Source organism: Ambystoma mexicanum, chromosome 3q (genome assembly GCF_040938575.1).
Source record: "Ambystoma mexicanum isolate Mex_15411 chromosome 3q, UKY_AmexF1_1, whole genome shotgun sequence".
In the NCBI taxonomy this organism is placed as follows: Eukaryota; Metazoa; Chordata; class Amphibia; order Caudata; family Ambystomatidae; genus Ambystoma; species Ambystoma mexicanum.
The window spans coordinates 266,931,485-266,946,209 of record NC_090926.1 but is presented as its reverse complement, the minus strand read 5'-3'; the positions used below and the strand labels follow the sequence as shown (position 1 = coordinate 266,946,209).

At 45.7% G+C, this 14,725-nt stretch overlaps 1 protein-coding gene across 4 annotated transcripts in view; it reads left to right on the top strand.

The window, feature by feature from the left end:
* Positions 1 to 13,987, top strand: part of CD63 (CD63 molecule) — a 67,427-nt gene extending 53,440 nt beyond the window's left edge. For all 4 annotated transcript variants that reach the window (XM_069653731.1, XM_069653730.1, XM_069653732.1 and 1 more), the window contains one exon: positions 13,386 to 13,987. In XM_069653731.1, the coding sequence (XP_069509832.1) occupies positions 13,386 to 13,451 (66 nt within the window). In that variant the 3' untranslated portion in view covers positions 13,452 to 13,987. The remainder of the gene's footprint in view (positions 1 to 13,385) is intronic.
* Positions 13,988 to 14,725: the final 738 nt, after the last annotated feature.

Here is a 14,725-nt window from a genome sequence, read left to right as displayed (position 1 = left end):
GAGCGCAGTGTGTTGTGGGAGGGATGGTGTATTGCAGAACTAAATGGTAATGGGATGCATGCATAGTCTTGTGGCAGAATTCCCCCTTGTTAGGCAGAATCCGGTGCAGTTCCCTTGGGGACCACTGCAAGAAGATGAAGACTACAGGAGTAAGCAGTAAACCCAATTGGTAGCAGTCTGTACCACCCAGATTTACCTGGTAGCTGTGGCGAGCAGTCGGACTTCTCTCAAGATGAGTAGGGCAGGATATTGAGTATAAACAATAGGGCTAAAAACACAGCAAACAAACACTGACTAGAGCTTTGTATAAAGTGTATATCATTTATTTAAAATACACTTTAGGTAATACACTAGCATTCTAAATCAAAAGCAAGTTAAAACAGTCAGGTAAAGTATAAACACCTCCCTTGATAACTATTGGACAAGTCAGAGTTAAAACGCCACTATTTGTTAAAACCGATGTGAGCGTGTAACCTAGATGGCACTTCAATAGTTAAGTTAAAGGGAGAGAAAAAGGCAGGGCATAAAAAGAAAACAGTTCCCAGCACTTTTAGAATTTCAAAGCAAGGGAGTAAAGGCGGTATGCACTGAAGAGCCAAAGTTCATAGGCCAGGCCCACTTTAAATGGAGCAAAGCGAAATATGACCAAGATCGCAGTTTAAAATGCACAAAGTCTCTGCAGAATGTTCAAAAGAGGTTGGGGTGATTCAAGAAGTAACGTTCGAAGGTCTGGGGCCAACCCAGTTGGAAAGCCAAGGATTTAAGGGTCACCTTTAGCAATCTGTGGAAAGGGAGGCCAGGCAGAACACCGTACCTTAAAGAGAGGGAGCTCCAGCAGTGGCAGTTCCTGGCAGTTCGTTGTTTCGACCGAGGAAGAGGATCTCGTTGAGGAGGAAACTTGGCGTTGTTGCACTGCCCAGGGATGAAACCAGCTGCGGAGTTCGTCGGTTAAAAGGTGCGCTCCTTTTATTCGCGGTGTGGTGAAGCTTGGCTATCTGGCCGCCAGGGTGCTTGGCACGGGCGATTCGACCAAGCGACGTCTTTGGAAGGCGAAAGGGGTGAACTGGTTGATCCCACCAGCTCAAAGGAAGTAGACTCGTCCAGCAGAAGATCTTCTCTTGTGGGTGAGTTGGTTGGAGCAGGGCTCCACCAGTGGTGTCGTCGTTGCAGATGGCTCAGCTTCTTCCCTCTTTCGATTGTTAGGTCCTGTGGCGTCTTCTGCATTTCCACTCCCCAAGGCCCTGCTTTTATGCAGAAAAACCCCCATTCCACAGCCTAGCTTTCACTCAAACATGCGAAGTGGTGAGCCGTGCGGCTCGCCACTGGGCCAATCAGATGAGTGCGACTTGGGTTGCTAAGGCAACACAGTCCAGGGTGCCAATTTCCCTCTCCACACATCCTGTGGAATCCAGACAGAGTGGCACCATTTGGAGGGCTTCTGTGGAGAAGCCCGCCAAAAAGTGGAACAAAGGACTCGACCTTGGTTAGAGTTACAGAGATGGACACTAGCGCTAGTTTAGAAGAGTTCTTGCAAAAAGACCCAACCGTTGATTTAATACATAAACCGGCGGTATCTTTAACATTGCACCAAAAATCAATGGGAAAATCCCATAGGAAATATTCTGGTGGAATATTTTGCGTGGTAACCACTGCCACCAGCCAGAAACTCGACAAGGGGGGGGGGGGATAGACGGTGCCCCCTTAAACAGACCCAGGGGCATCGAATGAACCCCTTCCAGTACTTCCACAATATGATGGTTTGTACTGGTTCTGTTCACAATTTTAGACGTCAATAGTGACTTTACATGCCCTGGGAGACAGTAGTCGGTCCCAGGGTATGGAGTCTATGTTTGGGGGTCACTATGACACCCCTGTGTTACTGCACTGAGGGTGCTGTGTAACACACATGATACCCTATGGAGTAAAAGGCACTGTAGCCCATAAGCACACAAAGTCCAAGACCTACCTCAAATCATGCTTAAGAGTGGGAGGAAAAAGAGTCTCACTCTTAGCAGGAGAAAAAACAAACCCCACAAATCCAGAAAAGCAGCTGGGGGACTCACTAGGTTTGGGAAATTAGCCTCATAAAAGAATTCTCCCAATTAGCCTCATAAAAGAATTCTCCCTAACACCCCTGTAAAGGCAGATGAAGGCTTGACGTATGGTTGAAGTTTGTATGCTGGTGAGGCTGAAGCATGGTGTTTTAGCATCCAAACTTTCATAGCAGCCAAGATCTCAATCTTTTGAAATGACCATTGTAACCTACAACTCCTACCTTCTCCTTGGGCAATAGGTGAGATTGGGTTTAAGTGAGCACACTACAATGGGCCCTTCCTTTCTGGTACCACGGGGCCCTGTTCCTAATAGAGCGCAACCATAACGGCAAAGGGGTCTTGACCAAGTTCAACCAGTGTGTTGTTAAAACTGAACAATAACAATCTACACCAGAGAAGTCACGCGTGTCTTTTGTCCTGAGAAATGCTGTTAATGACCAAGACGCTGCCTTGTTTACCTTCACCAAATTACAAAGGGCCATTTACAGTCCTTAGGAGTAAAGGGTAATTTTGATGGCAAGCATATACTAGTGCACATAAAGCAACCATTTGTAGCTAGCTCGTGTGGCCTGGGGGTCAGGACGATACCAGGAGCAGCAGGCAGGGTGAAAAAAATCCCCAAAAGGTAAGCGGTGTGGAGGGTGAGATAGCCTTGTCCTCTGCACTTGGAAGAGCCTGTCGTCCATATATGAAGCACTAAAGATGGATATTTACAATGTGTTTGGGTTTTTTTCCTACGTAGTTTACTATGGCTTGGATAAGTGTACTAAATAGACTGGCTTATTTCACTTAAGGTCAACAGGTTTGATAACCTGCAAGGAATATGGTATTCTGTCTAATGAATTGATCATAGATGACTATTCCTGAATAGAGTGAATTGTTGGCTGCTACAGCCTGTATTCGGCCTACCCTCCATATGTAAGATACGATTCAGACGTTCAACACTAATGTGATCATTTAGTGAACTTGTATCTGGGCAGGTTTGTTAGTAATTGGGTACTTTACGGTCAAAGATTTTGGTGTAGTATTATCCGTTATGGGTTGACATTAGCTAAATTTAGATTTTCGGGAATGGATAAAACTGCTTACTAAAAATAACTGATTAATTTAGATACTACTAGATTTTGCATGACTTTATAATTTTAGACTTGTAATTCAGAAACATCTCTTGATTTGAAATTATTTGAACAGTTGGTATGGTTTTTGTGTGGCCCAGAATTGCCACCGTACCATGTTTGTGGAATAATTTGCCCCTCGCTGGATGTAGTTGGCTTGCATCTCAGTGTAATGGTCTCGACCCAGCCCCTCCTCTCTGATGCATGGCCATTGTTTCCCTCGCTCTATGGTTGACCATCGCCTCCCTAAAGACATTTGGTGGTAAGCACCTGCAAACTCTGTGGCCATCAGTCATATGAGCTGACTGAAGACGGCTTGCAAATTGCTTGTTGCAGTGTTACGATTTGATCTATGCAAGCCCCATGGGATGGCGCCTTTCTTTCTGGCAGACCTCGTCCCATGGCAAAGTGAGGTCACCTAGTGTTTTTTCATTTTGAATTCTTGCAAGTTTTTTAAGTAAGATAACTTGCAGTAATAGAATCAAAGCAAAAATTGGCCTGGATGGCCCACTTATGCCTGGTTGTCCGGTTGATCATGTCCCTATTGGACTCCCACAGTGCAGCCTAATCGAATGCCAGCAGAATCATTATGAATGGGATTCATGAAGGGATGACAACCGAGAACGATTGTCCGGAGACGCCCCTTTCCAGGCTTGTCATTTAAAAAAAAAAAATGCAGAAAGCTTGACCTGCAGGATATCTATGGTGGTAATTTCACAAGCCGTACAGCAGTCATTCAGTTCACTAAGGTCGGCAAACCAGATGGTCGACCGGAGAAAGGTTGCTTTGGTAGCCAAGTTTCCTGAAGGCAGATGTCAATTTTGAGGTGCCGCATTTCCTTTAGTAAACCAGTGAGCGAAGCCTCATGTGTTCCGTGAGCACAGCTTCCATGGCAATGCTTCTACTAGTTGTAATTAATTGTTCTGTGGGGTCCATTAAGTAGACCCACTTAAGTTGGTCCGTCTTCTGAAGACTGAAGAGTGCTCATGATTCTTTACTTCTCTAGGTGCATGAAGGCCAGGTGTCAAACCTTATAATGCTGGGTTGCTTTTTATTTTTCCGAAACCTCCTATTCCTCCACAAATTGGACGATTTTAATGTCCTTTGAGTTAATACTTTGTAAGCTCAGCAAGAAGGTGAGAAGCTTTAGGACATTTGCTTGATTCAGTATCGAGCTGTACGATTTTATTATTCGCTCAATCACGTGTAAGGACAGAAGATAGTCATGGATAATCAGTTAGGTAGTTTTTGTGCAGCTTTATTTGACACTGGTAATCTCGGCGTAATCAATGGGTCCTTTTCTTGGGAGTCTCTTCTGATCAATTGTCATAAATGTCCTTCCACAGGAAGCCAGCAAGATGTCGTAGAGCAGAGGCTTGGGCCTCGTGTCAACATTCTCATAGGAGGAAAATTTGTTTTCAGACGCAGGATATTTCACTGCACATGTCAGATGGGTTTCTCTACATGTTGTTCAGTTAGACAGGTTCAAGAGTATTTTTGGTCCCTTTTTCATCGGACACAGCATTTGTCATAGGCAAAGCCCTCTGGTTGCACTTGAGCATCTCTTCGTTCATGCTCAACTTTGTAGTGGGTGATGGAATTTTTTTCGTTGGAACTTCTAAATTTCGTAAAAATGCCCTTGACTCGTTTGGCAGATTTGGTTCCTGGCTTGATTTCTTGGGCATTGAATTGCTTGCAACAGTCGAGGCAGGTTGGTTCTGGAAAATGGAGAATGGATGTTTAATCGGGATCAGCGAATAGCAGAGGTGACGGGTGTAGTTTACTGGCTTCAGCTAAGGCCACTATTTCTTAGTTATCAGTGTAGAGCAAGGGGAGGTAGCAACAGGTTGAGACTCGAACCAAATGGTTTGCATTGGGGCCTAGTCCTGTGGATACATCAGATTTGGTGTGGTTTGCAGAAGCTTGTACCAGAGCCAAGGCTTCCCTCCTCACTGCTCCGGTTTTAGAGGAACATCCTCACCTGATTCAACCTTTGAGATACTTCGGTGGAAATAACAATTGGTTGTATAGTCTTCGTCAGGAGTCTCTCAGCCGCAAAGGAGTTTGGAGGAGTGGGCAGAGGTTGAGTAGGTGTCTCTCCAACATCTTTGCCATATCCAATTTTACTGTCATTGTCTATTTGCTCTCCCCTTTCCACATCAAATAGTCTAGCATGCTATTGGGCTGTCAGTTTGGCCTGAGTCGATATTGAATTTTGGTGGTGAAGGCTTCCAAATCGGTTTCGAATGGATCATGGCCAAAAGCCTAGCTTTATCTTTCATCGCCTCACTATTGGATTCATAGTAGGAAATTGTCATGGCCGCCAGTATATTTTGTAGGTCCATCATCGTTGTTGGAATAGGCGGAAGGCCCTCCTTTCTGCTCATTGAGCATGGATGAGGTGGAGTTCATGGCACGTGGATTCAGTAAGTTATGAATACCAGTCAAACTAGTTGACTGGGCCAATGACACATCTGCAAGGGGAGTAGCTTCCCTGATCAAAGCATTGCCTTGCAATCACAAAGATCGAACTTCCACATCATGCTGTACTTGGATTATTTGGGGATGTCGCTGTATAGTTGCTAGTATTGGAGATCGCAGTACAGTTATACTCGTTCCAGCGGTCTGAGTGGAGGGCAATATCAATGGTGTAGATTTTTGGTTTTCCTTTTTGGAATCTCAAGTTACAAAGACAACATTACGTTTCCCTTGGTGGTTCACAGCATTTGTTATATCCATAGACAAACTAACATTTAGTTGCGCATCACTCAAGACACAGCATCTAAACAGTAGGGGGTAGAGGGAGAACGTAGAGGCTTCACTGTCGTGTTTGTTATGCAAACATTTCCTTGATTCTCATATCGCTCTTGGTCTGCCAGTGTCGCAGCTCCATCGATGCAGCCTCCAGGGCTGAGTGCTGCAAAATTGGCTCTCTGTAGCAGCTTTGATAGCATATTCTCTGCAACGGTTGCATTAGTTGCTGTTAGCAAAACCCTTGATTGGACTGGACACAGACGTATCTGTAGAGGGATTAGCAAAACGGCATATGCTGATTTGTGACTCCAGTTTTTGCGGAAAGTTTAGACTTGACCCCCCCCCCCCCCCCCAATGAATCATCCTTAGTCGTGTGTGGCACTATCACGGGTCCGTCAATCGCACTGCCCATAGCAAGCTAGTTGCTGGCGATACTTGAGTCAGCATTTCCAGGCTCTCTCAGATCAGATGTTAATTCCATTGTTTTATTTCCAACGTGTCTCCAGGAGTGGATAAGCACTTCCTTAATTGATTACCCATTCTCAGGTCATGGATGGTCATCATTGCACCCTCCCATTCCCCCTCCCCCACACTTCAGTCAACTTGCCTTGACTCCTGCACCAACTCTCACGCCGGCACTTCACGCCCGGTGTGGTTTTTTGTATCTGAAGGGTGTGGGGACGCCTTAATGCAAAAGCCATGAAGTTGAATTTGTTCTAGTTGTCTTCAACAAAACCAAGAAAGCCTCTAGTTGAAGGAGCTGCCTGTCATTGTCCAGGCAGGTGCCCCAGCCAAGGACCGTTCAGGAACATACATGACCTCCATGAACAAGCTGGGGATCTGTAGAGCAAAGCTGCAATTGCCACTGCAGGAAGTAACCCAGCAGTTGAGTCACTGTCCAGTGCTGAGCTGTTGCACAAGAGCCTTTTTGAAGTGATTCATGATGTTCCAATGACGCCAGCGTCCTGAGGTTAGTAGCTCTGCTGGACCTGCCCAGGGAATGGGGCACCATGTGTTTCACTCTAGTCCAGGAGTGAGCAGGTTCTGGTAGAATTGGAATTGTTATTTATAACATGCTTAATACCCAGAGGTTTCTAAGCGCGGACAAGGCAAGCTTGTTGCCACTGAGCTACTGTTGCTGGACTGTTTGTTCACCCTTTGGCATTGGGCAAGCGAACCATTGACTTAGTTGCCCCTGTCCTCCTAGAGCATGGGCCTGCAACCTTTCACTCTACAGCTGCGTTGGAGTACAACTCTCGTTAATGGTGAGGGAATCAAGGGACTAGGTTTCTGACCACTTGTCAGAATATCCTTATTAGTGGAGTCCAGCATCCTGTGTCATGTAAAACTACATTAAAGGTTGCGCAATGTTATTGGTCCAAGAGAATTGACTCACTTCTCCTGGACTGGATATCAGTTACTGGTGGTTTGCTTTGCAAAGTCTTTACTTCCCTGTTTTACACACACCAGTGGCAATCCCTGCTCGGGTCTCTCGTGGCTTCCGCAGGCTTCTCCTGCACTGCTGTGTCTCTGCAGCCTCGGTCTCTATGCAGCATGTTACCCGTTATCGGGTGGTCCACCTCCCCTGCACAGTCTGCTTACTGCTTAAGTCCTCTGGTCTCCATTCCGGTCGGGATGCCTTTTTGTCACAGTATGCAGCTGCTTGTATCTCTGTTCCTATTGGGGATGGCTGAGCAACTTCTTTCATCCTTCTGTTTTAATGTCAAACTCTTCATGGGAACTTCAAGAATGCTCAATTGTGGTTGTTGGGGTATTCTTCTGTGATAAATCCGAGGATGTTGTCCCTTCTCTTCCCAACGGGAGGGGCCAGGGCAGTGCATCCACAGTAAAATAGGTACCCCCTTATGGGATTAGGGACTACCATAAAGAACTGACACATACTGAGACAAAGATGATCCGGAGTCCGAGGAGCATTATCAAAAAAAGCAGAATTGCAATAAATGTGATTGGCCCAAAGCTTAAATATCCGACAGCTGAGATACGAGTGGGGGGGGGGGGGGGGGGGCGGAGAAATACTCCAAGGAGGAAACTGGCAAGCCAAGCTGGAGCCAGCAGGACGAGGCTAGCTTTAGGCAAGCCAAGAGTGGAGCAAGAGAACGCAAGTAGGTCCCAGAAGCTAGGACTGCTTGCATTGTTGCCATCTGGATCCTCCAGACTTCGACTCTGGTGAAGCGCCAAGCGGAGTGGACGCACTGCTGCGAAGCAGACGTCTGGGAAGCCTGCAGAGAAGCTGTTGCCGCTCTGGAAATGCTGGTACTTTCCAGTGGGAAGCAGTATGTGGGTTGCCTGAGTGGTGTGGGAGCAAAGGGTGGAGACCAGAGGTGGCATCTAGGACCCTAAGTCTTTGACGGGCACTCATTGGAAATGTGCAAACGTTGCTAGTCTGCATACTTGCACCCATATAAGAATCTGAAACCGAACCCAATCCAACATTCCCATTGGCTTGGCGGGAGAGTATACCAAGTCTTGTATGTTGCAAGTCTGGGACCCGCACCCAAAACAAGAGGGGGGAGGGGGTGGGAAGCGCAGTACGACCAATCCTATACTTGGCAAAGGGAATGTGGCAAGTTGATGGGATTAATAGAATAGGTTTTGCATCCAGCAAAAGAATGCATGTCTTTTATTAGGGAGGGCTTTGTGTTTTTTTTTTGTTTTTAGCAATTTCATTAGGCTGTGTAATGGATAATACAGGATATAATCAACAATTAACCATTATAATACTTGCTAACAAATAGTCCAAGATACAAATTTGAGTTGACCATTAAAAGGCACAACGTAGTGTATCAAGGTTACAATAAATGGAGAGATGCACTAAAGTTCCTTGCAGAACTCTAAAATCAGAATTTATAGGTCTACAAAAACACAAACAAAACGGACAAGACAGAACTAAGAACGGACAAAACAAACTGAGGCAACAAGTAACTGCTGAGGAGGCATTAAGATATTCCGACAGTGGACTCCACTTTTGATTATATACGTACATCAATTAGAGAAATGGTGCAACCCTTTTCTATGCTGTGAATGTAGCATATATAATTCCACCAAGTAGCATAAGATAAGCTATCAAAACATTTCCAGTTAGAAGATATTGGATGAAAACCAATGTTGAAATAACCTGGGAGAGGAAATATTAATTAAATGAGTAACTATGCAATCCAATAATTTGATAGTCAAGATTGAGTTGTGCTGTAAAATGAAACATTTTTGTAGTTATACAAATTCTTTCCCAGAATGAAAAACAAATTTACAGTAAAATGGTTTAAAATCAGCCATACATTATTTACAAGACGTCATAAGGCTGTCAAGTTGGAAGCAAATCTAGTAGGCTACTCAAAATAAAAAGCAGTCCGAGTTAGATTTGTGGCTTTAGATATGTTAAAGATTTGTAGTCGTACCATGGCAGCAGTATATTTGCTAGAAAGATCTTTGATCCATTCATTTTCAATGTGTTGTAGTTGACACGTTGAAATAGAATGTATAAATCGTTGCAGCTTTAGTGAAGACGCATGCAAGAAGATTCAGAAATTGCATGGAAGGGGCCTGTTAAAGATTTGGTAATGCCAAGGTAATTACTCTAGCAACTTCTGTATACGCAGCAAAGTCTGAATCATCCAGGTTGAAGATGTAGGCTAGAGTATGAAAGGGGATTGGAGTATCGTAATAAATGATTAATACAAGTGATGCCTTTACTATACCATCTGCAAATGAGTTTAAAATCCACTTTGAAATGCATTCCTTGCTTTAATAGTGGATGTCGAAATGCCAGGCCTAGTTTCCTTAGTTTACTCCTGCCATCTTCAAGTGGTGATTTGTGCTCCTTATTCAATTAAGGCTTGCACACTCATCACTCTGAAGTGCTAACAACTTTTACTGCTACTTCAGCACATGCTGCCAAGATGTATTCCAGTAAGACTGCATGTGTCTGAAGACTACTGCTGCCATCAGCCCATGATTTTCAAAAAGGAATCGCCCAATTAAACCAGTGTGGTACAGGGAATAAGGCTTAGTTTTCTTTAGTCAGTACAGTCCTTTAATACAAGGGATTAAAATGTGCTAATTTGACTTCCTGCTTTCCCGGGAAACTGGTTGTGGAGTAGGATTATTTTGTATCTTCTAACATCCTGTCTTTCCTATTCTCCTATCATGTCTCCCTATTTCATAATACACCATCTCTACAATCACTGCTCCCTGTGGCATTCATGGTCTATTTTGGCCATTATTTTGCTTAAATTTCCCTACTGCCAAAATACCCTCCCAAATATTACCCCGACCTGATCACTTCTCTACCCCGAGGTCTTCCTTTGCCCTATTAACCCTGATGAGCGGCTCTGGGCTAACCCTTCATGTGCCACCATCAGCCCTCCTGCTACCCCCTTCAACTACTCTTGACAATAGCAGGAGATGTGACACACTCCCTATCCTTAACCTGGCCTAGATACGAACTGTCCTGTCTCTACAAGCTCTGGGATATTGGAATAGTGAAGTAGAAGTCTTCAACCGACTGAGTTCCTTGATGCACACAACCTCTGGGATCTTCACTCCGGCATCCAACCTCTGCACTGTAAGCTCTCAATATTGGGCACTTCATCTCTTCCACTCATGCTAACTGCTGATCTATTTTTATTCTCCTCGACTCCTCTCATGCCTTCAATATGGTCAACCATTCTAACAACACGATTTCTCCTGGACATCTGGGACAAGGACCCTGCTTCATAAATCGCCACTTTGGCTGTACTGCCTACCCCACCCTCTACACACCTTTGTTACTGTTGGTGTTCCCCAAGGTACGTCGGGGGTCCACTTCTCTGCACGGCACCTTATTTCCTCCTATTAGCTTCTCCGCTCTGCTGTTTACTCGGATCTTCACATTTCGTTACTTATCCGAATAGCTATGGAAAAATTCTGTCTCTGCCAATGCTGGATGGCATCGCACATGCTCAATTCCCCTCTGATTGAAGTCCTGCTCCCCATCCAACTCTCTCCCCCTTCTATTCTTCTCTCCGACTACCGTCTGTACTGCTTCTACTTGCACCTTGGCGTTTTATCTCGCAACTTTTTCATCTCCAAATCTGTCACTTTGTCCATCGGCCTCGACATCAGGAAAATAAGACCTTCCCTTCAACACTAAGCACTCTTTGGCACAATCGTCCGATTGAGAGTAATGGGAGACGGTCAAAATCCTCAACTTTGCTGTCTGTGCATTCTTCAAAACCACCCCCTCCACCCCCCCCGCTCGACTTCCCAGCCTGTTGGTTATCTGAGACGGAGGGCAAAGTATAAACTCAATTCTCCTTCAAAACTAAACTGTCTTGCCCAACCCTACCTATTGGCCCGTCTCACTCGCTACTCTCCTCCTTGCTCCCTATGATGATTTTCGGCTCACCTCCCTGCCACCTCGCGTGCCCATTGCACTCACTCTAGTTTCTGCTCTCTTCTCCTTACTTTGAAATGCTATTCCTCTCAGCAATACTTCCAACCTAGCTCTCCTCTTTTCTGAAGAACCACTGGCATAGCCTTCTATGCCACCACAGCTCCCAGTTTCCTTAACTATAGGGCACTTAGCCCTCATCCCTTGATCCTAAAATGTGCCACTTCCTCCACTATCCCATTTCATGGTCATGCTGTACTGTCCTTGTTTCATTACCTCACCTGCGTCTGGTCTTGTATTCACAGCCTCACCCATTGTTGCCGATAATTGTCCGCTGCTCATCAATGTTAACCTTGTTTCCCTTTTAATTGCATAAAATGGTGTAAATGAGATTGTAAATTCGAATTTACATACAGCTGTTGGGGCATGTCCTTCCCTCATGATCTGCCAAGCACAGGTTCGACCAGTTGACTCCAGTCAAAGGGCTTGCAATAAGCAATCCAGGTGCTTTACTGGGTCAGGTAAAGTGCTCCATTTTGAGAACCATGCATGAATTGGAACCGTTAGTATAGGGCTAATAAAAACACCGTCCATTGCAGCTTTGAACTGAACATACTTGTTTTGTGCAACTGCCATCAAAGCTTGGGTTTAACACTCAGCCAAAATCTTAAACTTGCCAACTGACACCCGCCCAGCAAGGGCTCCTTCCCCTTAGGCAAGGGGCGCTAATAGCAATAAGGTGTTCCCTTCACTCAAGAGGGCTGGAGCATAGTTTAGGCAACTAGGACGCTTATCCATGTTTCGTTGTCCCAGCTGCTGTTAGTCATCTGTGTTGACCCTCCGTGGAACCCCATTGTTCATGCCACCCACAAGCCCGGTTCCCCAAAATGGATGTTTAGTAATTCGCATCTGCTTCCAACTTGATCTCCTCCACCCACTCTTGGGCTCAGATTGAGCGTTTTAGTTGGTGTAGACCCAATTGGACTCTCCCCAGTTTGGTGTAATCTCAAATCTGGATTGCCACTCTGCCCTTTACCGTGACTTCATTTTCTTCTGTTCAACCAACCCGAGTGGATTGGATTTAATGGTGCACAGGGAAAATCTTTTAGGCACCGAACTGAATTTCTCCCTACCTGCCACTATCCTCTATAGACCGCACCATCCCCTGGAAACGGACCCCTTACTTGCCTCCAGACCTCCATGTCTCTAACCTGGAGTCGCCCATTTGACCCTCCCCTACCGACTCAGTCAAGGCAACTCTGTTCCAATCTGTTGTGCATACTCAATTGGTCAGGTAGTGATCATTAGCGAGATTGTTTTTCCTTTCCCTTCCCATATTAAACGGCTAATGTTCTTCTTGACCAGAGGAAGTGAGTGGAGTTGTATGTGATCTGCGTCATTGCACCGACCCAAGGATCCACTTAGGCCTCAACATTAACTTGTTTTATGGCGTAGTAAACCCTGTTCTCCTCCTACGAGGACGCATTTGCTTGACTGACCTAATCTCCTTGCCCCTGAAAACTCCTCTACCCTTCAGGTCATGCTACATGCTAACACTGGCCCAGCCTAGCGTAGTGGATGTTCAGTGCCCCTTATATTTTATTCCCCATTGTTCGGCCAATCCTCACCAAGCTAATCATTGGCAAGATACTTGCTCGTGGGGGAATTCAATTACCTGGTTGAAACACCATACCTATAAAATATTGTTGCCACCTTTTTTTATACCAGATGTGCATCAGTCCATGTGGCTGTTAACCTGTCTCTCCAAGAAGGTACTCTGCTCAGGCTTCAGCCTTCGCTAGAAGTGGTATTTTCTAGTGTACCACTACTGCATTTGGGATGCTACAGTGGTGTGCAACTAAAATGTAGATTCCTCTACAGGGTTGCTTTTTGGAGTGATGTGAGAAATGTAGGTACGTATAGATGGGCATAGTGCAATGGATGATGGATTCCAGCGAGTGAGCTCTGAAGTGGTAATGGATGGCTGTTCAGGATACTGCACATGTCTGGGGAAAGCTCTGCATTCTGATGGTGTTCCCTCAACTGTCCTAACCATGCCTTTTCATCTTGCAGCTCCTGGGTATAATCTTCGCCTGCTGTTTGATGAAGGGCATACGCAGTGGCTATGAAGTTATGTAGCCCCCCCGTCTGGTATTGCTGCAATGGATGACAGGAGATGGATGCCAGCTGCCTCAAGCTTTTTCTTGCACCTTCATTCTGCTTTGGGCTCGGGGCGTAGACTTCAGACTTCCTGTTTCATGCTTCCCTCCTTCCCCACACCCCTTGAGACCAATGCCTTTGCTCAATCCTGCTCCTTCATATGTAGCCGGATGTGGGACGGGGCTCTATGCAGCTTTCTCTATTGACTCTGCTTCTGGGGCTCCTTTCGTATACCCCCTCTTCCTCACTGCCCCAGTGTACAAAGGCCTATTGTATTTTTGTAATGTTAATAAAAAAATCTTAAAGTTTAACTGGGTTGTGCAGGAAGCCCCAGGACTCGTGTCTGGTGCCACGCCATTCCCAACATTAATCGCTGTAATAGTGGGCTTTGACTGTGATTCCTGGAGGCATTGAATTTGTCTTGCATGGTGTAATTTATCACATTTTTGTATTACCTTTGTACTGAAATTGCATTGCGTGTACATTTGAACAGAAATAAAACATCCACCCCCGAAGATCTGGTTAATTGTAACGCACCCCACCCCTTTCTCAGACATGCCGGCCAAAGATGGTTTAGTGATTTTGGGGCTTGCTCTTGTTGAGCCCAGTGTGCTGGTCTCCCTATGGAACAATGGCCTGTCAACTCTGCATTGGAATGCCGCGTCTCACTATAGCATGCTCACGCCATATAGCTGGACTGATTTAAGCAGCACAGAGTTCATGAATGCTCTTTTGAGGCCGGACATAACTCCTGGTCTTCGAGCATGAGCAATTGTGCATTCTCACAGGTCTTCCTTTGTTGAACAATACCGCCTGTCTTCGTTCTTATGTCGTCCAGCAGCAGCTGAGCCGTAAGGTTTCATTACATCCTGGGAGAGGGGATGCCGATTTACACTGACAAGAGCAAGGTAGCAAGCGGTGTTCCATGAGGCCATTGCACCACCTTTGCTGTATGGTCTGAGGAGCCAATTATGAGTATTTTAACCTTTCTTCCACAAGCTTCAAATGTCGGATGGCGCATTTCCTCTGACCAGCCACTTCCTACCACATCGCAACTGAGTCCGCTAGCCGGCCTTGCGTCTCGTGAGTCAACTGCCATGCAGCACCTACTACATAGCGCGCCCCTCTGATGGCTGCACATGGTCTCAGCCCAAACCACTGCCGCACTGAGAACCTGGCCAAACCTTGGCACTCTAACCAACAGCGCCCTTGGCTCTGTGACCCTTTCCAATCTCTGCTGATTAGGCCGCTCT